Source organism: Leptinotarsa decemlineata, unplaced genomic scaffold, assembly GCF_025532065.1.
Source record: "Leptinotarsa decemlineata unplaced genomic scaffold, Ldec_3_MD MMD2_tig00026336_RagTag_RagTag, whole genome shotgun sequence".
Lineage (NCBI taxonomy): Eukaryota > Metazoa > Arthropoda > Insecta > Coleoptera > Chrysomelidae > Leptinotarsa > Leptinotarsa decemlineata.
In genome coordinates this window covers 1,488,920-1,514,932 of record NW_027412692.1, presented here as the reverse complement: position 1 = coordinate 1,514,932, position 26,013 = coordinate 1,488,920, and the positions used below count along the sequence as shown (strand labels likewise).

At 33.1% G+C, this 26,013-nt stretch overlaps 2 protein-coding genes across 5 annotated transcripts; one reads left to right on the top strand and one right to left on the bottom strand.

The window, feature by feature from the left end:
• Positions 1-787: 787 nt before the first annotated feature.
• Positions 788-24,655, bottom strand: Cep164 (centrosomal protein 164). Of its 4 annotated transcripts, XM_023160468.2 has the most exons (10): positions 24,430-24,655; positions 24,169-24,280; positions 16,622-16,860; positions 12,596-12,898; positions 10,283-11,280; positions 9,040-9,338; positions 4,050-4,271; positions 3,567-3,930; positions 3,159-3,510; positions 788-1,190 (listed from the first exon to the last, which is right to left on the bottom strand). In XM_023160468.2, the coding sequence occupies exons 1-10, from the start codon at positions 24,482-24,484 to the stop codon at positions 913-915; spliced, it is 3,222 nt and encodes a 1,073-aa protein (XP_023016236.2). In that variant the 5' UTR covers positions 24,485-24,655; the 3' UTR covers positions 788-912. The 4 variants fall into 4 exon arrangements, with proteins under 4 accessions (XP_023016236.2, XP_023016242.2, XP_074039479.1 ...); XM_023160474.2 differs by lacking the exons at positions 24,169-24,280; positions 24,430-24,655 and adding an exon at positions 17,376-17,513; XM_074183378.1 differs by lacking the exons at positions 24,169-24,280; positions 24,430-24,655 and adding an exon at positions 17,291-17,506.
• Positions 18,498-21,389, top strand: Pus1 (Pseudouridine synthase 1). The gene is made up of 3 exons (XM_023160486.2): positions 18,498-19,109; positions 20,110-20,689; positions 21,093-21,389. The coding sequence occupies exons 1-3, from the start codon at positions 18,650-18,652 to the stop codon at positions 21,385-21,387; spliced, it is 1,335 nt and encodes a 444-aa protein (XP_023016254.2). The 5' UTR covers positions 18,498-18,649; the 3' UTR covers positions 21,388-21,389.
• Positions 24,656-26,013: the final 1,358 nt, after the last annotated feature.

Here is a 26,013-nt window from a genome sequence, read left to right as displayed (position 1 = left end):
AAAATTTCTATATTGATTGTGGAATTGCATTTTAAGGTTCTGAAGCATGTTTCCACTTGGGTTTTTCTTAAAAAGTCAAGCAGCCAAAGATATCTTTGTCATTTTGAAAGATCATCCACTTTCTGACACTTGAAGAAATTTTCATGTTACTAAATTATTACACTTCTTAAAGTAGGAGTTTAGACAACTCAATGAATCCGGTTTTATAATGTTAATCATCTTTCCAATAGATTTAGTAGTAATAAACGGTTTAATAACGATTCAAAAATGCTGTTTTCAATGGCATTAACATTAGTTTTAGCAACATTGGTTGTTAGAAATTCTCCTTTAGGATGTGTGCTGTGTAAACATGTTCTGTCACTTCCAATAGATAGATAAAGATGAAGACGGAAATGATATTGCATTTTTTCAAATAAAAGATCTTACCTTTTGGAATACCCTCGTATTCTGAAAATAGTATTCCCTCTTTTGGAGTGTGATTTTCGGAAACATTGGATATGAGAGACGAATACGTATTTTGAACGTTCATAATAAATATTGTTCTTTCAAACTGCAGATATAATTAACATAAACAGAAGTGTTCACTACAGGAAATAAATAAAATTAAATAGAACTGGCTTCACAGAAAACAAAAAAAAACAAGTTTTCATCAGCCTTGACTACTTTGAAATAAATATTTCAGATCATTTAATACCAATGTTGAAAAAATAAAATTTTTATGGCAAATATCAGTAAGGTATTACTTGTGTGTACTTTCACAAAATTTATCATTGCTTTCAGGAAGCCAAAATAAAAAAAAAATGTATAACATTGATAGCGACAATACCCAAATGTTCAACATACATGGAATAATGTGCTTAGACTATCGATATCTCAACAAACATATATCTTCTCTCGTAAAACATAACCTCCTCAAAGGGTAGTTTGAGGAGGGCCTGATTCGTTCCCTCCCACGTCTATCCCAGTTTGTCGTAGCCAGTGCCTCAGATTCCTTGTTCTCTCCACCAAAGTAGTCGTTGCCCCTTGATTTGCGTGAGTTACCACAGTACTCTGGGCATTGGCCAGCACGACGTGTTGTCGATAATTGTGCAAGCGATCCGCCAAAGTTGGGATGGAAGGCGGTGCGGGCAGACTCGTAGATCCGGCCAAAACTGGCCAGCCCAAATCTGGATAGACTAATGGGGGGATAACTGAAAATGAAAAGGTTAATTTTTGGGAAACAGAAGGTGTCACAACAAAACAAACGTTACTTGTGATGCACTGTTTGGAACCTTTGGTGTAGTAACGAATATTACTGGAGTTTTTTCCCAACACCAAACCGTTATTTTAACACCTCTATACGTGTTTCGATCACCAACTGATCATCTTCTCAAACTCACTTTGATCTACCTTTCGAAGATGATCACTCGGTGATCAAAACACGTGTTGAGGTGTCAAAATAACGGTTTGGAGTTGGAAAAAACTCTAGTAATAAGACAAATGATGTCCCGCCCCTCTCAACTTAAGTAGGTAAAATATCAAGGTAGAACAAAACTGAAGTAAAAACAAATTTTGCCAAGAAAGGCAACAGTGTTTCACTCGCCCCAAATAGCTCTATTAACATTTTTCAAATAAGAAGAGGGTTTTATGACATCTCGTTTGATTGCTACTTCAGTTCTCTATTCGATAATAGTTAATTTTTTGAAAACAAGATGAGCTGCTTCTGAGTAACTATCAGTTTTACATTTCTTTTAATAATCTATAAACAATCGATAAATATCATATTTTCATGAACAAAATGTATTCAAAACTAATTCCAGTTCATTCCAATAATTATTTAAAATGTGCATGAGCTATGAGCTCTGGAGTAAACCAGTTGTATAATGTATATTTTAGATTCTCCAAAAACCAATATCAGAACTGAAGTAAAAAGATCATTTTCAGTATTTTTTTGTCAAGAAAGGCAATAGTGTTTCACTCGCCCCAAAGGGCCCTATCAACAGTTTTTCAAGTGGGAAGGGGGTCTTATGACATCTCATTTTCTGATTGATTCGGCCGTTACTTGATGAAGATCCATATTGATTTCAAAAACTAAACCTCACAATTTGATCTCCACGAACTTCATTTGAAAAATATATCACACGTTTCGCTGGCACAGTAGCTTTGTCGAGTGATTACTTGACGGCGAAACATGTTGTGATATAATTTTCAAATAAAGTTTGTGGAGATCAAATCGTGAGGTGTAGTTTTTGAAAAGAGACATCTCATTTGATTGTAACTTCAGTTCTCTATCCAATAATAGTTAATTTTCTGAAAATAAGATAAGCTGCTTCTGAGTAACTCCTCAGTTTCATATTTCTTTTAATAATTTGTAAACAAACGATAAATATCATATTTTCATAAAAAAAGTATTTGAAACTAATTTCAGTTCATTCCAATAATTATTCAAAATGTGCATGAGCTATGAGCTCTGGACCAGTTGTACCAATGTCAGGTTATTTAGCGGGCCCTTCTAAGCCTATCCAGCGGTTTGGCTAATAGTCATTTCACTTTCAAACCAGCATGTTATGATTAGGAAGTATCTTGCTGAAAAATAATATCAGTTGAAAAATCATTGGGGATTGTACATTATCCAAATCAGTGGATAGGTAAACGAGATTTTTTTTGTGGCATGCTGGATTACCAGATGTGACACCTCTGGAAGTTTCTGAGGAGAAATGTGTCACCTAAATTGTACAATACACATCTGTAAACATACCTCATTGATGTCAGGAAAAGAATGGTGAACATTCTGAAGATTTATGGGAATAAACTGGGGTGAGTTTCTTGAAACGAATATCTAACTGCTAATTATTCCAAAGAATGTTGGATAGAGAAGTGAAGGACCTTTCAAATGATGTACTACAAGACATTTGAGAAAAAAGTTGGTAGCACCCTCTCAGCAACGAGTGATGCCTCACTATTCAAGGGGGAAATTCTACGTCTGCACTATACAGGGTGTTTTCTAACTACAGTACAAAACTTCAGAGGATGATTCGTTAGGTCGGTTTGAGAAAAAAAGTTCTCATGATCATATTATCAGAGTTGCTTCGTTTCTGAGATACAGGCTGTTACAGTTTAAAAAAAGCGGTATTTATAAAATATCACAAACATGTTTACATATTCGAAATTAAACTCACCTTGAGCTATGTTTGTCTGCTGCTGCTGTGTGCGTAACACATCCCAGATTTCCCTTATTTCCGAGTTCAAGTTTTCCAAACTTTGAATGATTTCTGACGACTCCTGCAATTTCTCCCTGTTCAGTACTATCTTTCCGTAATTATCTGCTGTGGCAAACTCTGTCGAACTAATCCCGGAGCTGGCGCTATGAGAAGAAATATCGCTCAGAGTAGTGTCTTCATTTTTTTGGTCATTTTGCATATTGGCCCGTTGGAGAGACTGTTCTAAATGTCGTAAACGTATTACTTTTTCACCAAGTAGACTTCTTGTTCTGTGTAGGTTGACTTCCATATCTGTGAGTTCCTTTTCTTCCTGGAAAGAGTAAATAAGAACGATTTTTCATTTTGTTGTATTGGAAAAAACCTAACCTGACATAGTTGTTGCAGAGTATGTCTTGCCATCGTTCCATGTTTGAGCTTCAGTTCTTTTTGCCTTTGTTGAAACAAACTTTTCTGACTTCTCAAACTCTCTTTGGCTCTCTTTATGGAGTCCCTTTCGAGATGGATTCGATGACGAAAAAATTCCAATTCAGAACTCCCTTCAAATTTCTGTCCGTCTGAAAAAGGATACCGAAGATGGTAAGTGTCTGATTGGGGATTTTCTGGAAATTGATCCTCCAAATCTTCCAATTTCTGTAGTTGTCTTCTCAGATTCTCTACTGGGGAACAAGGTCTTTGAGGTTTTCGAGTTTTGGAATTGTTGTTTATCCTCGATGTTGAAGAGCTCTTTAGCCTAAAAATGTGGATTTTTCGAAAAAATCCAACTTCTTTTATACTTTCATAACATCTATTTAAAACTGCTCAATTTCAATTATTGTGGAAAACATTTATAATAAACAAACAATCAATTACCTCGAAAATATTTTTTTTCTGCTTCTGCCTGGATTCATACTCTCAGAGCTATCCTTATCATTTTGATTGGTTTTATCATCGCTTTGGTAACAATTGTCACTGATAGAAGTGTCTAATTCTTGAATGATAATTTGCTTAACGTTCTTCATTTCAACTTTTTTTTGAGTACCATCATGACTAGATCGATTCTGCTTTGGAGTTGGTGGTTTATCAAAGAATTGTCTGGAAGAAAATATTGAAAATACCAAATTGAAGAAGTAGCAGAAATCCAAAGCAAGCAATTTTTCCAAACACCAGAACTGCAATACTCTTCTCGAACAGTTTTTCACCAACCAAGTTGGCGTTTTCAGAAGATGAAGTAAACTTATTGTTCTACACAACTAACCCTTGATTACTAAGATAGTGTTATTAATTTTCACCAACTAACGGGTCGGTCCACTCACAAAATTTAAATTAGCTTCCATTGAGAAATATTGTTGTCAAAAGCAGTATGCAATGAATAAAATAATATATTTCCTGAAATGTGGAAGATTTCTAAAATACTGTCTCTTCCTAAAATATCTAATCCAAATACTCTTAACGATCTGCGCCCCATTAGTCTGCTACCTACTTGTTCAAAAGTATTGGAAAAATTAATGAGTTTTCAAATCAAATGCTTTTTAAATTCCTTTAATATTTCACCAGTCAACCAGTCAGGATTTCGTAAAGAACACAGCTGTACAACTGCTCTCTTGAAAATAACTGATGATATTTTCGAAGCTGCAGACAAAGGTAATACGACTGCTTTGATACTTATAGACTTCTCCAAAGCTTTTGATACTATTAGTTATCCAATTTTATTTGCAATTTTGAACTTCATCGGGTTCTCTGAACCTGCTATGAATTTAATTAAAAGCTATGTTAAAGATCGTTCACAGTTTGTAGAAACTTCGAAGGGAAAATCAAGCAGTGAATTTATTAAATTTGGAGTGCCTCAGGGATCTATACTTGGACCCTTATTATTTTGCATATACACTTGTGATCTAGTTTCTGTTTTAAGACATTGTAATTCACATATATAAGCGGATGATACTCAACTATATCTATTATTTAACCCTAATGACGTTGCTACTGCTAATCAAAAATTGAATGAAGATTTAGCTCGTCTTATTTCAGCATCTGAAGCTAATAACCTCAAAATTAATTCAAACAAAACTAATCTGCTTGTTTTTGGTACTAATCGTAGCTTGGTGGAGAGACATATTAATATTGTTATTGGTGATACAGTAATATGCCCCACGAACGTGGCAAAAAATGTAGGTATCGAAATGGACGTGAATTTAAGGTTTACAAAACATGTCAGAAAATGTGTTCAAAGAAGTAACATGAGTTTGAAAATGCTTTATCCTCATCGTCATTAATTATTAATAAGTTTGAAAATAAAATTAACAAATCCTCTTGTGTTGAGTCATTTTGCATATTGTGATGTAGTGTATGGTTCATGCCTGGATAAAAAAGATATTTTAAGAATTGAGAGAGTTCAAAAATCATGTCTTAGGTATATATATGGTATTAGAAAATATGACAGAATTTCATATAAACTTAAGGAAACCAATTGGTTGACTATGGAAAATACACGTGTTTTACACTCGGCTACCCTCTTTCATAAAATGTTGATTAACAAATGTCCATCATTTTTGTATAACAAAATAAGATTTCGTAGCGATGTACACACTCTAAATTTGAGGTTTAAAGGGTTACTTTCTCCGCCGCCCCATCGAACCACTTTATATCGACGATCCTTCAGTTATAATATATATAGTTTGTACAATAATATTCCACAAAAATATAAAGTTAGTGTTTCTTCATTTAAGTGCTGTTACAAAAAATATATCATCGCTGCTCAATCATAAAGCCATTGATTTCATAAATTTTATACTTCTGAAAAATTTTCAGTAATAAATTTGACATGTTTTCTCTCTCTCTCTTCCCTCTCTCTCCTTTCTCTTTTTTTTCTCTTCTTTTTTTCATTGTTTTTTCTCTCGTTTAGTTTTCTTTTCTTCAAGGCTAGAACTAAGATCAACAGTACCCTTCCGGTACATGTTGTTTCTAGCCTTATTTGGCTAGAAGTGAGTGTGACTAATCGAACCTTACTGTCACCCGCGAGGATTTATTGTGGCTTTCACCCATTTAAACTTGATCAAATAAATCGAGCATCTCGATGGAGAGTAATTTTTCAGACCAGCTGGCAGAAGTAGGACTCTGCTAAATGCTGTAAACTTGATCTGATATTCGGCAGAGTAGGCACAGAGTATGTGGTTTGCTTCCAGGATCTAGATTTTCTCATGAAGAATAATCCAGTCCTGTGATGTACCCTCCCATTTCTGCAGGGTATTACCTGCACCAACCAGCCATGACCTCTCTCCAGACTCAGTCAGGTGGATGTTGAGAAGTATTTGCTGTGCATTCGTTGACATGCAATTGTTATGAATTTTTTGTTCACCATTGGCTCCCATACGGGTAATGATCTCAATGTTTTCAAAAAAAATAATGGTACACCACTAAAAATAACTTTTTGTTCAATTTGTGACAAACAATCTCTCTTTCGTATTGGTCGCCGTTTTTAGGCAAAAAAATATTAAACATCTTGCGGCGTATTTTTTATTCATTGTCTAGTAGCAATGCTACGAAGGTGAAGGCTACTTCAACATTCTGTTGAATACGAATATTTCAATGAAATGTCAAATTATCGTAAGTTAATACTGCACAAGTTACTACATCCTTTCGGTACAGATCTCACAACTAAGGATGGGGCCATCATTTAGGAAAACTCTCGCCTCCACAGGTGACATCTCATCGGGCAGAGATAATACCCTCTGCTCTGCAGGGCGATTTGAAGGGTATGTTTACAGTTTCAGGTGTTCAACTTGTTTAGTCATTTGATGAGAAGCATAAAAATTAGAATTGTTTTGTGTGTCCGGTAATTTTCTACTATCCAAAAAAATGTACAACAGAATTTGCATCAAATTTTGTGTAAAAAATGGAACTAATTTCTCAAAAACACTTGAAATGTTGACTGTGATATAAGATGATAGTACTCCTAGTCAGAAAAATGTTTACAAGTGGTATATCAACGACCCATGTAAATGTTGAAAAAGTGAAGAAAATTTTTGGGAAAGAAAGTTTTTGGCTTTCTACTACTCCATCTTGATACAAAAAAAAGGAAGAGGGAATCTTCCAAAGAAAGGAAGGAAGTAATCAATTTGAAAATAAGTAACTTTATACATGGATGTGTAGATCATGCCAAGAGGTAACTTTCAGAAAGTCCTCCTGAAACAGCTTCTTTCATATAAACATTGAATTACACGAAAGAAAAAAAATTCTTTCGAAACAAATACTTCTATATGAACACTGAATTATACCGAAGATACTTTTCTCTACTCAATTTGTATTTCAAACATTCGTTGTGGAATAAAAATCAGATATCATTCACATGAGTTCTACTTTAAATGAATGGTAACAAATTGCACTTACATGGAACACTGTCATCCTCACTGGTATACATCGATGTTTCGCCTTAAGACACTTGCCCTAAGGCTCTTCAGTACCAAATTGGATAACATCAAATAGGTGAATTAATGTCATTACGATGTCATCGATGACATAAGCAGATCAAGCTTATTCCGTGACATTAAAAATCGCAATTCATGAATGAAGGTGTGTATTTTCTATAATGTTATTCAATTTGGTACTGGAGAGCCTTAGGGCAAGTGTCTTAAGGCGAAACATCGATGTATACCAGTGAGGAAGACAGTGTTCCATGTAAGTGCAATTTGTTACCATTCATTTAAAGCAGAACTCATGTGAATGATATCTGATTTTTATTCCACAACGAATGTTTGAAATACAAACTGAGTAGTGGAAAGTATCGTCTGTATAATTCAGTGTTCATATAGAAGTATTTGTTTCGAAAGAATTTTTTTCTTTCGTGTAATTCAATGTTTATATGAAAGTAGCCGTTTCAGGAGGACTTTCTTTCAGTTTGTGTCTGAAAGTTACTTCTTTGCATGATCTACACATCCATGTATAGAGTTACTCATTTTCAAATTGATTACTTCCTTCCTTTCTTTGGAAGATTCCCTCATCCTTTTTTTTTGTATCAAGATGGAGTAGTAGAAAGCCAAAAACTTTCTTTTCCAAAAATTAATGACTCCTAAAAATATAACCCATTCAATTCGAATGAAAGAAATTGTTATGGAGAATCGTTGAATCACTGTAAGAGAAATATTGCTGAGGATGTCGGCATATTGGTTGGCCCCTGTCATGCAATTTTTTTGTAAATTTTGGGCATCAAGCGTGCGGCAGCGAAGTTCGTTCCAAAATTGCTGAATTTTAACCAAAAATACCGTCAAATGAGCATCGCTCAGAAATTGTTGAATGACGTCAACAGCGATCCAGATTTGCTTGAAAGGGTCGGTCATAAGTGACAACAAATCAATGCGTATGTGGTTATGACATCGAAACCAAAGTCCTATAGTCGCTATAGAAAAGCCCAGGACAGCCAAAACCAAAAAAGCACGCCATGTTCGACCAAATGTCAAGGTTTTGCTCACTGTTTTTTACGATCACCATAGTGCATCAGAAATTCTTGCCGTACAGTCAATATGAAGTACGTGTATTATCTTGACTCTATGCGCCGCCCGCGAGAAGCAATACGAAGAAAACGTCCAGTACTCTGGAAAACAATTAATGGATTTTGTATCACGAAAATGCACCTCTGATCACTTCTCATTGCTTGTTCGTAATTTTTTGGCCAAAAACAATAATATAATTGTGCCTCAGTCACCTTATTCACCAGCCCCGTGCGACTTTTTCCTGTTCCCAAGATTGAAGAAACCCATGAAAGGACGGTGTTTTGTAACGAGGATTGGAAAAAACGCTGGCATTAGTGTATGATATCTGAGGGGGACTATTTTGAAGAAGACAAAATGATAAAGAAAAAATCACTTACCTATCTTTATTATTTGAGTTACTCTGTTCTGTTTCTGAGCCAGTAGTATTCGTTGTAGCAGTACTTTGTTCTTTTCTTCTATTCTTCTTTTCATTTAACATCTTGACTTCAGTTTTCAACTTGAGATATTTTTCCTTCAAACATCTATATTTGTCTTCCAGTAATCTCTTTTCACACCTCAATTTTTCGTATGTCCTTTCATCGCAAACACTTTTGCCTTTCTCTTGGTCCTGTTCGTTTTTGAACTTGACCTTCAGTTCAGTCATTTTTGTTTGATGCTCCTTTCTCAATATTTGTTCCTAAATGTACATGAAATCAAAAACAAGTACAGAATATATAAAAAAGAAAATTATAAATAGGGAACCAATGAAGAACGAATGTGTCTTGTTTATAATATTTGCAAATTTCATAATGTTTATTTCTCAGTAACTCTTGTATCGAATTTAATTGTATACATTCCATCGCAACAAATTAAATTATTGTACTTCACTTTATAATGAAGAAATTGTGAATCATTACAAAATGCAATTCATGATTAAACAGGTTATAGAAAAAATAATTTTTTACATATAAGAGCACTCTAACAAGTCTGTCTGAGGTATCATATTTAACAGTACAAAGCCATACATTTTTGGTTATTACACAATCAAAAATTGATGTATAATAGATTTAAAAAATTATAATTATATTATACTTATTACCTTTTAATATATGTCAACATTCTACAATGTTTTAAGTGGAATTCTAAGGATGCGTTACTGTGTGTCAGAGGTAGGTCTGAGAAATCAGATTTATAATAAGCCGTTACTTTTATGTTGTGTCTGAGCAATTGTAACAATAGTAATTGAAAATGATATATATATATATATATATATATATATATATATATATATATATATATATATATATATATATATATATATATATATATATATATATATATATATATATCATAAATAAAAATAACCAAGGAAACCGGATGCCTTGCATTTTTAATGTAGGACTGTGACACAATTAATTTTGAAACTATCAAAAATCATTTTCACACCACGGAAACTCGGTTGAATTTGGTTTAAATTTATCGAATTCAATTACCTTCTATAATGAAATATCACTTTGAAGTCATGTTATTGTCTTTACTACAGAATTTTCAATAAAAGAATCAATCAAATTTATATTTCCGACTAGATGCCCAACTTGGCATGAATGGTTAAACTAAAATGAATCTAATAAAAAAAATTACCTCTGCTTGAAACTCCTTCTTGAGTTCTTCAATGATTATCGAATGATTTTGTTTCAGCTGTTCAATATCGGCATTGTGATTGAAAATCAGCTCGTCTCTATTCTTCTCTACCCGTTCAGCTAACTCCTTTTCCGTTTCGACAAGTTTTTCCTCATAGTATTTCTCTAGCTCCTCTTTTTTCGCCTCAATACTTATTTTCATTCTTTCTTCCTCTTCCTTGAACTCGGTCTCCAAATCATTTTTCAGAACTGACAAACGCTCTTCCATCTTATTCCTCTCTTCCTTCATTAATTGCTCATGGTTTTTGTTTATTTCTTCTTTCAATTTCTCTATCTCAGCTTTTTTAATTTCTTCTTGGTTAGATTGCTCTTCCATTAATATCCTTTTCAGTTCTTGTTTGTGAGAATTCTCTAGGTCTAATTTATATTTGCTCATTTCTTCATTTTTTTCCTCCCAAATATCCAACTTCAGCTTCTCTAGTTTCTTTTCAACTTTTTCCTGGAGTTTTCTTGATTTCTCAGTTAATTTTTCACTTGGGCTGGAATCAGAGTTGTCTGTATCGAAAAATGCTTCTGGATTGACGATTCCTTGTTTTTCAATGCTTCTGGTGTCTTCATCCGAATCTGAACTTTTGTTTAGGGTCAGTTTCGGTTTGATGAAATCTTTCGGGTTAGGTTTGACAACTTTCAAAGAATTGTTCACTTTTACAGGTTCTAAGACAGGATTTACAGTAAACCTGCTTTTACTAGGAGTAACTTTCACATTGATTATTTCCTCCGGTTTATTTTTGTCGCTATTTATGATCTCTTCCTCACTTGAGCTCTTATCAGAAAATGTGATACCAATATCAGTGTTGTTGTCCAAGTTGAATCTCACACTTTTTTTATCGTCATCGTCTTTTTCTGATTTATCAAAAGTGGTTAATTTGTCGAATTCTAAACTTTTGGAATGTTCTATACTATTCTTTTCTCTTAATATACTTCTTGGTTGTTGAGAATCTAGAATTTTCACAAAAAATAATTCAACACAGGTTAAGAAGCCCACTTAAACCCAGAAAACAAATTGAAAAAATATGTAATAACTATGTGACAGAGATAACAATTATGTGCCTAGGTCAGGCTTTAGTTTTTTTAACAAAGTGAAATCGTCTATGCCCATCAGTTTCGGGGCATAAATGGAAATGAGATACTAATGCAACTCATATAGGTCGACACAAAATTCTAAAACTAACTGAATGTTTTTAAACTCTCCATAAAGTTTGAAAATAGAAAACTTGTGTGGATATTATTTTCAAATATCCACATCTCAGCATATTAGGTACTCAGACCATGCCAAGACGATAAAATTAAAAATGATGTAATTGTTTGCGTCAGTCAGTGCTAACATAATTATTTTATTGACTGGTATCAAGCAAATCATATAAAAGAGTTTCATTTTTCCATCAATTTGGTTTGTTTGCAAAATTTACAAATACAACAATTTACCAACTATTTCAGACTCTTCGAAGGTTTATATTGTGCAGTAACTTTTTGGCTGAACTTTTTAGTTTGTCATTTGTTAAACTTGAGCAAAATTTCTATTGATTTCTAGATTTATTTATTTTTCACATTGTGGAAGGTTAAAAGTTCAGAAAACATTGAGGTTTTCTATTGTTTATTTTTATATTATTGTTTATTGTATGCATTATTTATGTGTTATCGAATATATCGATTTTCCTTTAAAAAAATATACCTTGAGAAAAAATTGTTGGGAAAAATGATAAAAATGTATGTATTTATTGCATAATTGTACAAAATAGGTTTCAGATAGAAATGAAGCTAAGTGATTTGATTTCTTGGTGTTCTGGTTGATGTCACGTTTTTCATGATTCAATGAAACTTTTAGAAATTATTTGAAAGCTGAATAATGAACGATAGATGTGAGTAGAAAAGGTTTTATTAAAGATTCTTGAAACAAAAATATGTATATGTATGAAAATATCACACTCAATGTGTAAATTATTTTCAAATATATAATAGGAATTGTTTTTCACACTCAGTAAATTGGCATGCTTCATAGAAAAATAAAATAATCTAACAACATAAGTGAAAATTTCCAGGGTTCTTTCACAAAGCAAGTGGTGGTCTATAATAACGTCATGTGAAAGAACATCTTGTGGCAAGCAATTGATTCGATAAATAAATTTAATCACGTGACTTGTGGTGCTATCCAAAATAATGTAACCATAACTGCGATTTTGACTTTTCATGGCAATGAACATGTGTGCTCAGTCAGTGTTTTATGTCAGTGAAAATAATTATATTTTTAATTCACCCTGTAACGCCTCCAATTTTCCTGTTGGTGGACTGAGCACTGCATCACTAGACTTCCTCATCGTATTTGACTTCAGAAACATACTACCCCCTCCAGAGACTTTGAGCTCGGTTTTATTATCCAAACTCCTTGGATGTTTATCGAAAGATCCGTCTTCATCTAAACTGCTGAAACCCAGCGACAATTTTTTAGTTCCCACAGCAAAATCCTCAGATTTCTGTTTGAATAGCTTCAGTTCTCTCTTGGGACTTGCACTTGGACTCATTTTCAGAGGTGAGAGTTTTATGTCTTTTTTTCTTGCACCTAGAATAAAATTACAATGAAGAGCAACAGAAAAATAACGTATTCAGAGAACACGCCTGAAGATGCTATTGTATAGCGAAAAAAGTGTCAAGTGGAAATATCATATTAAAGTGTTTTTTGAATACTTGATCAGGTATGGCCAGTTCCAAAATAATGGAAAGTTAGTGAGATAAGATTTATCAATTATATATTAAACAGGGTGTTTTCAAAGATGAAAACTTCATTGAATTAATTGTTGATGAAATATTGGATTACGAAAAATTGGACACGACAGCAGAACCTTCAATCATGTGAAAAGTGAACAGAGAAAAAGGCCAAATACATCATATTTTACAAGTAGATCTGTGTTTGGAATGGAAAATCGCCCAATTGTCTTTAATAGTGCAGCTATTTTCCTGAAATGTACCTCTAAGTAAACACTGGCAAGCAGAAGAAGGCGAAATTTATAAACTTCAATAACTCCACGTAGGCATGAAGGTGTAACAATTTATCATAAGAATTTTCTTAAATGTAACACATTACAATGTTGCAAGGAGCTCTGGGACTATTATAATTGTGATAGCATTATATCGAACTTCAAACAGTAAATATTTTTAACAAACTTTTCAGAACTTCCAGATGATTTTTTTACAGAAAATGATTACTTGTTGAGGCGATTTTAAAATTGATTTCAGTGCTAACTCCATACTAGCACGTGAATTATCATAAATTTTCAACTGTCATGATATATTTCACCTTTTTTGTCAGAAATTTTTGGACTTTAAGTTGAAAATATAAAGATATATATATTTCAAATATTCCCGCTCTTTTAATCCACTTCAACGCCGCTGTGGGCGTTCACAAAACTAAATCGATGTGTCAGACTGTACCAATACAATTTTCATTCTATATAGGTACAGGGCTTTTCATGATGAACGTTAATTAGCCGTTTCTGACAAACTATTTAACGGATCAACCTGAAAATTTCACAGTATGCATAAATCAATATGACCTACACGCCTGAAATATTTCAGACGAAGCGGCGTTGTCGCTTCTACTATAAAGTAGCGGCTTCTTTAATTTTTCAAATGGAACACCCCATATATAATATCATATTATGATTCATTATCACTTTGTCGACAAATTCAATTACTATTTCCCTATACCTATCTATTACCGTTTAGAAGATATAAAACATGAACTTTTATAAATGCTGATAATCTTGAACTCTTTTGCACTAAAACGATCAAATTTGAAATGGAGTGAAGTGATACTATGAGGATCTTCACTCCGAGTCATATTTTCATTTGCCTCATACAGGGTCTTCAAAAAATGCAGATACTTTGATCTCATGAAAAAATGAGTGGAACTCATTTTTTTCAAATGGAACACCCTGTATATTTCAACATTTTTGAGCTCTACATCCAATTTTAGATTAACTTTGTTCAGTTAATACTATTTCTATTTTGAACCGTTTTCGAGATAAACTGTTTCAAACGGAAACTGACGTGGTTTTCTTGCTCGTTTTTTTGAATTCATCACTTATTTTGGATATTCAACATTTTTTTTATACTTAGTAATATTTCTTTTTGATCCAGTTTTTTAACTGTCTCAGATCAGTCAATTCGAAATAGGTATGTACCTACCTTAGAAAAAGTTACAATTTGTATACATTGAGGTATTGGTCTCTAACGTACAACAGTACACATTAATATTTTTTAATAGTGTGCTTTGGAAAAATAAATAAACCAATTACTTAACGTCAGACTTTCGTTGGTGGTTTTGACTGATTGTGATAGCTACCAATTATAATAGAATAATGTCAAGATTAGATTACAGTAATGAAGATTTCTAATTTATGGTGAGTGCAATAGAATTGCAAGTAAAACATGCCGAGTATTTCATGAAAGATATCCACAACTTCCGAAGCCGAATAATAATGTGATAAATCGACTACTAAAAAACTGTAGGTTGAATGGAACCTTCCGTCCAAAAATCATTCAGAAGACTAAAGAGGATGATGATGACAATGGTATAACAGTTTTGGGATACTTTCATGCATTTCCAAATGCTAAATGGCATCCCTATAAGTTCTGCTGTGTCCAGCATTTGAAAGAGACTGATTTACCTCGTAGAGTGGAATTCTTTGAATAGTTACTTGTCAAGACTCAAGAGGATGAACATTTCCTTGACAATATCATATGGACAGATGAGGCCAAGTTCACAAAAAATGAGTTTTCAATAGGCACAACAGTCATTATTGGGCGCTAGAAAATCACCATCTTGTCCGCCAAAGGGGTTTTCAAGAAAGATGGCAATTCAATGTATTTTGTGCCATACAAAATGAGTCAATTTTTTATATCGAGTTTTATGATGATAATTTGAATGCATCAAAATATGAAGATTTACTGAGGAATGGAATTCAAATGATTCTAAATAATAGACCAGGAAGAGAACGTGTATGGTACCAAATGGATGGTGCTCCACCCCATAATTCTCATTCAGTCAGCGAAGCTTTAACAGAAATCTTCGAAGACAGATGGATTGGTAATAATGGACCTTTTCGTTGGCCTCCTAGAACACCAGATGGCAATCGATTAGATTATTTCGAGTGGGGTTTCATTAAAAATATGGTTTACTCTACTACAATAACAACAATGGAAGATATGAAATCGAGAGTCACAACTGCTTTCAACAGTTTGACTCCAGACTTGATCAGAAGCGCTACACATGACAATCTTTTGAAGAGATTACATGTTTATTTCAGTAGAGGTGGAGATGTGTTTGAACATATTCTGAAATACACTGACGATTAAATTAACTCATTAATTTATGGGTTTATTATTTTCAGTTCGTGTTTCAGCGTTAATAAAACTATTGTTTGAAGAGAAGTTTCATTCGATGTTTGAGGAGTATTTTAATAATTATCTTTTCATTGTATTGTCTGCGACTAATTGAGAAACATCAAACGAAATCTGTTTTACAAAAATGAGTGATGGACAAGGAAAACATGTCAATTTCCGTTTGAAACAGTTTATCTCGAAAACGGTTCAAAATAGAAATAGTATTATCTGAATAAAGTTAATCTAAAATTAGATGTAGAGCTCAAAAATGTTGAAATATACAGGGTGTTCCATTTGAAAAAATTCAGTTCCACTCATTTTTTCATGAGATCAAAGTATCTGCACTTTTTGAAGACCCTGTATGAGGTAAATGAAAATATGACTCGGAGTGAAGATCCTTATAGTATCACTCCACTCCATTTCAAATTTGATCGTTTTAGTGCAAGAGAGTTCAAGATTATCAGCATTAATAAAAGTTCATGTTTGGTAAAAAAAATATCGAAATTAATTTATATCTTCTAAACGGTAATAGATAGGTATAGGAAAATAGTATATGAATTTGTTGACAAAGTGATAATGAATCATAATATGATATTATATATGGGGTGTTCCATTTGAAAAATCAAAGAAGCCGCTACTTTATAGGAGAAGCGACAACGCCGCTTCGTCTAAAATATTTCAGGCGTGTAGGTCATATTGACTTATACATACTGTGGAATTTTCAGGTTGATCCGTTGAATAGTTTGTCAGAAACGGCTAATTAACGCTCATCATGAAAAGTCCTGTATACATTTTTGTGCAGTTAACTTCCTTAACTTGTATGAACATAACAACGAAGTTCTGTTTTTAAGATGCATTGGAGATATATAAAATCTCATCATGCAACAAAAAGTATTGTTACCTAGAGGAAGCGAGTCCAACTTCTTCGGTGGAATGTTCAGAATAGGCTGCTCATCCATACTCAAAATGTCATCAGTTACATAAGTCATATCTTCTCTATTATCTTGTAGACTGAAAGATTGACTTTCCGTCCTAGCCTTTTTAACTAAGCCTCTGTAAATGTCATCCAACGGATGTTCCCATTGGGTTTTTTTTGTCAAGTTGTTGTAGTAGTAGTAGGACTTCGATTTATCATCATAGCTGTAAAAATATAAATCAACATATGTTTTGAAATTTGGTCTTCTAGAAAAATATATAGTTAGTATATTGTTACTCTTAGAAGAGCCTCTAATTAATGATGAAGTATTAAATTAGTTTACACTCCTTATAATCATGAATATCAGTATTCATCAAACATTCTATATATAATAATAATCACATTAAATTTTACAATGAATACTAATATGAATTTGAAAGTTTCTATGGATGGATGTATGTACATTATGTGTACTTTGTGGCTCTTTAACGCCTAAACGACTGAACGTATTTAGATGAAACTTTACATAAATACAGCTTATACATATAGGCTACAATTCACAATTGTGTAATTTTGGTCAAAATATAACGATAAGTATTAAAGTCGGAAAAATTCTTGCTCCCTGAGAGCTATTTTGGCGTACTTTGCTTATACCTTTGGAGTTACATGCAGATAATGTACCGTAAGATTGTTTATCTTGAATAGTTCTAAATAAAAGTCCGCGGTAGCATATATCTACCTCTTATGTGGTAGCCACTATATGCAAAATACTCCTACAAAAATCCGAGACTCTTCTATTAGACCTATGATGAATGCAATAGGTTTATCAACTTATGAGCTGACTGTACTTCAGCCGCTTGTAGGAAAAACAAAGTCATTCAAGGTCATTTTATTCGAAAGATAAGTGAAATGAGGTTAGGATCAGGGGATACACTAGTGAGCTTCGACGTGGTCTCCTTATACACGATGGTTCCGATCTAAGAGACTATACGGCTAACTAGCACAGTATTCCTATTAGACATAACAAGCTTGTTCGCTCGTTATTTAGTGTCGACATATTTTTCTATGACGTTTTATATGAAGAAACGAATGGTACCGCCCGTTTATTCCTGTAGTGTTAAACCTTTTCATGGAAAACTTCGAACAACGGGCCTTGCAGCCGAAAAACCACGAATCAGATAATTGAATTCAGCCAATAGGAAGGAAGCCACGCTCACCACCGATGGAATAAAATCGAAAACCCAGACATATCGTACGATCATGAGTACATTTGTTGACTGATTACTGATTCTCAGTACAATTTTTCATTTCTCTGCTAGTTTGCAGTACTGAACGTTTAAAATTTATTATCCTATAAAAATTATATATTTTCCTTCTGTAGTCTGTATTCTGCAAAGTTCAATATTGAAAAATTAACCCTATTAAACGACCACGTGAGATCATTCAGCATTGTTCAATGTGCATTATTAATGAGAATCTTGAATGTTAGAAATGGCCCAAAGAGTGAATTCACCGCTGAATCAATCAATTTCCTTCATTCCGAAAAATGAGTGGATGCATTGAATAAAACAAATTAATTTGGCATTTGACACTAGATCAATATTATCAATAAAGCGCAAAATATGAGCATTTTCATTGTCTTCGCACAATCTGCGCATTTTGTGCCCTACCACTTTGCTTTAGCAGATCAGTTTTACCTAAAAATATGTCGGAATAATACGATTCAGTTTCACACTTTGCACTTTTTTGTGCACACAATCAAAAATGGATTACTTAAACTAACTCTTCTGTTACTTTATGTTTTGTGCAATCGGATTTTGAGGATTTTGGACGCGCTAAAAAACTTTATCGCGTTGGCAACACTGCGTTTTTATGACACACTTAAATGTAAAGTTAACCTAGCTAATGAACGTGATATGTTGTTGCAATCGTAACGGAACATAGAATTATGTTCAATATGCACATATTTTGATAAAATAACTACATTGAATAATTTTCACCCAATCGGAGGTAATGCTTCTCAGGTCACAAAATATTGTCAGGGGCATCTTTACGTTAGCAGAATCGATACCCAAATCACCCCTCATAAAAGTATCATCTCTTTTTCCTTCCCAAATGTCTGACACAAAACCTATTAAAAAACAAAAGTACGATGGTCGGTCAAAGAAAAGACAATGGGAAGACAGAAGAACAGATAAGGGCGAGGGACTGAATATCGGTCCTAAGAAACAGAAGAATGAAGAAAATCAAAACGTAACTCAAGACACAAAGCCTGACAAAGTGAAACGTAGAAAGTTTTGTCTACTTATGGGATACTCGGGAGACAACTACTACGGGATGCAAAGAAATCCTTATACTAAGACGATCGAAGAAGACTTATTCAAAGCTTTACTAAAGACTGAATTGATCAATGAAGAATGCTACAATCAAGTGCAAAATATGCAGTTTCAAAGGGCTGCTCGGACAGATAAAGGTTTGTTGGTTATTGTTCACAGTATAAAGTAGAACTACAAATTCTAGTTTTTGAAAAATTTAAAAAAATTGGAGAACCAAATATTTCCTTTCAAAAATGATGTGGACCTTTATTCTCTTGTCACTTCTATTTTTTCCATACAAAACTTTTGATTGCCTCAAAAAACTACATTCAATTGTCAGTGTTTCAAAATTAAACTAAAAATGAATGTTATATTGATAAATTTATATGGCTAGGTTTGTTGTGTGCTAATTCAATTTAAAACAGGCTGAATTGACAAGTTATATTCACAAGTTCTTCTAAGACGAAACTAAATAAAATTTTCCGATTCACTGACCTGTTTGTTATTTGATAAAAATTAATGATTGATTCTGGTGAAATAGATAAAATTTTGGCATTTTATGTCAAAACTTGAATAGATAAATGATTAATTCTGGCAAAACAGAAGATTTTAAAATTAAAATCACAAAACAAAATTACTTCCTAGGAAAACGAGAATTTAAACCTGCCAATTATTGAGATTCAAACATATTTTTATGAAATGTCACTAATTAACATATTTATTAATTACTTACCTGTTATCCTAGAAGTAATTTTGTATTGTAATTTTTTTTTTCAAAATCTACTTGTTTTATCAGAATTCATCATTTATCTAATTGAGTTTTGTAATTACTCACTGGTATGTAATAGTTTGATGTACCAGTCTAACGAAGCTACTGTGTAGCGAAATGCGTCTCAAATAAAATTTATAAAATTTTCCAAATTTGGCAACATAGATTTCATTTCATGACTTTAACCTTCGTCATTTAGACAATTGATGATAACAAAAACTCTAGAGACGTGGTGATATATCAGCAAATAGTCGATTATTAATATTTTAAATTTTTGTTCAGCAGTATCTTCGAAAGTAAATCGATATTCCATTTGAAATATTTCAAAAAATAGTGTGAGTCAGAAACATGAATAATTACTAAATTATGTTTTTATGTTTATTTATTAGGAGTATCAGCAGCTCGACAAATAGTATCTCTAAAATTAGGCGAAAACATTGACTTGGCAAAAATCAATGCAGAACTTCCAGAAGTCATAAGAGTATTTGCCTACAGAAGAGTAACGAAAGGCTTCAACAGTAAATCCCAATGTGATGGTCGAACATATATTTATGTGACTCCCACAGTTGCATTTGCACCACACGATCAGGAAGTATCTCAGAAAGACTATCGATTGAATGATGAAACTTACAACAGAATAAACGACCTGTTGAAAATTTTCGTAGGAACAAAAAACTTCCACAATTACACTTCTAAAAAGAAACCAAATGATCCCAGTGCTAACAGGTATATAAAGTCATTTGTATGCGAGAAACCTTTTCAGAAAGAGGGTGTGGAGTTTGCAATTTTGAAAGTGCACGGACAGAGTTTTATGTTGCACCAAATCAGGAAAATGGTTGGTTGTATCATAGCTATAGTTAGAGGCTTCGCAACCGAAGAGGTGATCCACAATTCTTTCAAACCAGAAAAAATTTGTATACCCAGAGCCCCTGGGTTGGGACTTATGCTTGAATATGTCCATTATGATAGGTAATGTTGTGTATTACTATATCTATCTAGTTGATATAATTTTAGGTTTACGAGTTGAAACTTCTTTAACTAAACTGATCTAATTCTGAGAGTTTGTGTATATTTTTGAGAGATAGTGGTTGAGTTGGCATATCTTAGTATAGACCAGAAATACAATTCAGCCACTCAAATGTGTCTCCTGTTTATTCAGATAAAACAAAAATTGAGAGGTCTAAACTGAGATGACAGAATTGGATAGATGGATGTCAGCTCTACCACTTACCCAACCAGTTTTGTTTGATTGTAAATAAAAGTGCATAACTGATGTGAGAACCCAAATTTAACTTGGCTATTGCTACAGGAAAACTATTAATTATTTTGTATTGAGCAGGGTGTCTCGAATATAAATTATCAAATTTTTTAGGTATAACTTTCGGTATGGAGAAGATGGAACACATGAAAAACTGACCTGGGAAGACGTTGAAAATGAAGTAAATGAATTCAGAGATAAATATATATTTCCCACTATTATTAACAAAGAAATAGAAGGAGAGGAAATGCTGCAATGGATAAAAGATAAGTTATCAAAGCATTCCTATGACGAAGATAGCTTAAGTGACGAGGAATGTGTTGACAATGATGGCAACAAAGTTGAAAGTATTCCGAATGGAAATATTTGTAACAATCAAGATAATAAAATTGAAGGTATTAGATCTTAAAATGTGTTTCATTCTCAGAGAAAGTATGTTTGAATTCTCAACATTTCTTATAAACGGAGATGAAAAATTGGAGGCCATCATTTGAAATCAACATTGCTTTAATTGCAAAGTTCTTCTAACTTAGGAAGAGTACAGCATTTTGGGTCCTTAGAATACTGGGGTGTTTACAACAACATGTCAAACAAGGTGGGAATGTTAACAATACCATCAGTTTTCATTTATAAGAAAATACATGGAATTGAACATATTAAAACCTAATTACATAACAGTAAGATTAGCCAGGGTCATTGATGTCATCTAAGGAATAAAATGCTCCTCGAATCAATTAATTTTTGAACATCTGTTTAAAAAAATATGTTAAAATGTTTTTTCCGTTAACTAGCCGTAACACCCCTATGAACGACAATCCTCAGGATTCGAAACTGATGCGAGCTAAGGACTAACGAGGTCTTACCTGATAACTTGTGAATCCTAGCACAGGTTGGACGATAGCAAGTTAAAATTTATCGTTCAGCTTGCGGCTTGAACCACGGGCATCAATTCAGTGAGTGAACAAAGCACCCACGTCAAACCGACAGACCGGTCGGTTTCTGATTTAATATTTTCAGGTAACAGGTTGAATAGGTATTCCCCAGCATATGAAGGCAATATTTTTTGCTGTGAGAGTGTATTGGAGATGGAAGTAATTGTTTTCTGGTATAATATTTGTGGTACTTATTCAGTTTTCTTTTGTTAATGAAGGTATATATCAATAGTTTATATAGATGTGAGTGTCAAAATTGTTGGCAAATACTTTTTTTGCATGATTCCCTATGGTCAAGATCAGGTATCATAGTGATGAACTTTTCTGGATTATAAAGACTCTAGATGTTTCTGTGGACCTTCTCCATACAATAATGTTGCAGCTAATAGTGCTATATACCAATGTATAATATAAATTGTTAGATAAGACTAATGAAAATTTGATAGCAGCGTGTTTGTTATTATAGTGGTTACAAAAATCTATGAAAAAAACTAGAGGTCCCTTTTAAAAAACGAAAGTTAGCGATGAAATCTAATGAACAAAACGTCGCATTGCAAATTAGTTTATATCAAATTATAACAAAAAATGAAACAGTAGTGAAAGTTCCTCTGCGCTTTTTATATCATTCAAAATGAAGGCGGTAGAGTCAAAAAACGAAATTCGACAATTCTAGTTTTTGGCGAATATTTCAAATACAACCACTGATATTCTCCATCTGAGAAGTGATTATTCTAGTTCCCCAGAATAGCAAAGATCTGTCCATTTTAACCAACCTTATAGGTCTCACCATTTTCGAGATAGCATGGAACCTGAAGTAACAAACTTTTCGTCTGCTACTGCGGCCGCCATCATCAGTGGTATGTGTGTTTACTGCGAGGACAAAAGTTATATCTCGAAGTCTCAGCAATCATTTACTGACTAAATGCAATAAACTTTTTTAACTTTGCAATTACAAAAGTTTACAACAATCATGCTTTCGCATTTCACCACAAACCAACCCATACAGACATAACTATCAATAAACATTCTAATCACCCTCATCAACATAAATTAGCAGCTTACCATAGTATGATTCACAGACCCATCAGTATCCCGAAGTCCACAGAGAATTTTAATAAAAAATAAAATATGATGAAACAAATTGCATAAAACAACTTCAATCCCTTCATTACATCGTTGACAAAAAACTTTTCAAACAGGCCATCACCCAGTAAACCCTCACAATTAAAATAATACTAGCACCTACAAAACATTCAATTATACAGAACCATTGTCAGATAAAATAAAAAGACTAGTAATAGAAGAGAACATCAACATGTCATACAAAACTGGAAACTTTTTGGGTACACATATAAAGAACAAGTCAAACATGGACAAAGATAACAAATATGGGGTCTACAAACTAACATGTGGATCGTGTCTAGGAGTTTGTATAGGAAGAACTTCAAAACAAGAATCTCAAAACAAAAAAAAATTGAACTGATGAAAACAAATTCTACCTATGCTTGCAACCTTTTAGAGAATAAACGCAATTTCAACATGGACTATGACATTTTACATACAGAAAACAAAGGACAAAAATTAAACCTGATGAAATATCAGAAAATCAATATACTAAGACATCAAATTTCCTTTCAAACGACCAAGAATTAACATATTTTTAAATTGCTTATTTTATCAGAATTACTTATATGAAAGCATTGTAGAATAGTTTGATGTGCCAGTGCTTGTAGTGAAACTCATCTTGGATGAAATTTGAAGTGTTAAAATTGTATAATTATTATCATGGATAAAGAGTGTTTGACTTTGCAAACCGATTATTGTCCTTATCAATAGTTATACCCAAAAATGTTATTCAATCAGTGGAACTTGATGTTTTGTTGCTAACACTAACAGGTTGGAATTATTTTACTGGACATTTTCTGTATCAAATGAAAGTGACTTTGCACTGCATCATGAAGTTATGTTACTCAATAATGTTCTCTCTTCTCAGCAATAACATCAGCTTTGTTTGAAGTATGTGTGTATCATTCACGTAAATAACAAAATGTGCATCTCTGGCTAAAGTATCAATTTAATTTACATAAAAAAAAAACAAAATTGGCCCAATTACTGTGCCTTGGGGAACTCCTAGATTTTTATCAAGATGGTTTGAGTCTGCCCTAACTGTTCTCATTACTCATGAAAGACATTATTTTCAGAGCAACATCTCACACCAACCAATTATTTTTGAGAGTAGTAAAAAAATTAAACATTACCAAGGTTTCCATCCAGGTGGCAAAGCTTTCATCAATCCTTCTGCTGCTAAAGGTAGTAACTGAGGCTCTGAATCGGGATCTATCCCAATTTTGGTGGCATAGTCCCTTATTTCTACAAAATAAATGAGGACTTTATATCCATTGAATTTACAAAAATTTATGTATTTCAAATTCAAAATAAGGATCTTTTTAACATGCATCAAAATGAGGATTTTTTAACATGCACCAAACTGATGATGTCCTTTTAAAAAATATACAAACCTTCCTCAGATGGAATACTGATTTCATCAAAGACCTCTTCACAAATAATAGACATTTTGAGTTTATCTTTTTCTAGGCTAATAATTTTATTGCCATAACATAAATATCATATTCCATATAGAAATTCACAGCTGATCCCGGTTTTGACATATCGAAAAGGTTATAGACGTTTGCTTAGGGCATCAAGGGTCAAAGGAAGGAGTACTTGAAAATCAAGGGGTAAAAACAAACAAAACCGGGTGCTGACTTTCGTGATATCTGTTGTTTGGTTGTGGAAACTAAAATCAGAAGAAAATATCTATATTTCACTGGAACATCCACTAAATTTGTTTCAACTACTGAAATACAGATGGCACCAAAGGTACCTCAATTTAATACTTTCAGACATACAATACAATGCCTTAATAATAAAACCTTATGAGTTTTCGTTTTATGGCTGGTTTATAAATCAAACTTTTAACATTATTACTTGAAGAAAATTGTCAAATTATGAGAAATAAGGTTAAAATTTAGTTTATGAACCAGAGATAAATGACACAACCGTGAACCCTTATATCACGTAACTTAAGGTCTAGTAATTCATGATTTATCATATCAAATCTGTTCTTCAGGTAACCAGCTGTCACCTTACGAACGATAACCCTCAGAAGTGGAAAATTGTGTGAGCTCGCAGTGAAAATCAATCGCTTGGCCGAACCACTTTTACATAATAGTCGATTGAATGAGTAGTAGAATTAGTTGCTCATAAATAAAATCCATGGAAGTAAAATAGAAATGGATCCAGTATTTCACCTTGTTAAGTTAGGTCGGCGTTCGGAACATTCTAAGGTCATGCTATTGAGATAATAAAAATAATTATTCAATGTTCACTAACAATGATGTAAACTTATCGCAAATGAGTTTGATTTAGGCCATATATAAAAATACCTTTTTCTCACTCACACCATAGCCTTCTCGTGCATATGTTCATTGTTATGGAATGATGTTCATCCAATTAGTTTTCTTTCAAAACGAATTTATTAAGATGAGTCAGTTAAGTCGTTGTTTTCAGGCAAGTAGATTCACTGTTGTGCAGTTGTCACTATAAAAAAGTGAAATTTTGTCACAATTTGTATTCTGTTTAATGACACTCACTTCTATTATAAGTGTAGTGTATTTCTTTTGGAAATGTCACGGCTTCAAAATGTAGAAACAAATATTTTTTCAAAATCGACTCAAGAATTCGATGGACATAATTTCAAAAAGCAATAAAAAAGCATCAATTTCTGAAACAAGCGTCTAAAGCTGATAGTTATTTTTTAGTAACCATTTCTTTACTCTTTTGTACTGTTTCTATTTCACAATGCCAAGTGTTCATTTTTCATAAGTATTGAAAAAACTTTTTATTTCTGAGATTTGAATTAAGATCGGCATTTCCTCTCAGGAACATCTGTTTAAAATCTGTTTTTTCCGTTAATCAGCTGTCATTCCTATACGAACGACAACTCTCAGAAGTTGAGAAACTTGTGCTAGCTAAGGACTAACGAGGTCTTACCTTTTAACGTGTGATTCCTAACACTGTTGCAGAATCATCCCAGCTTCAAC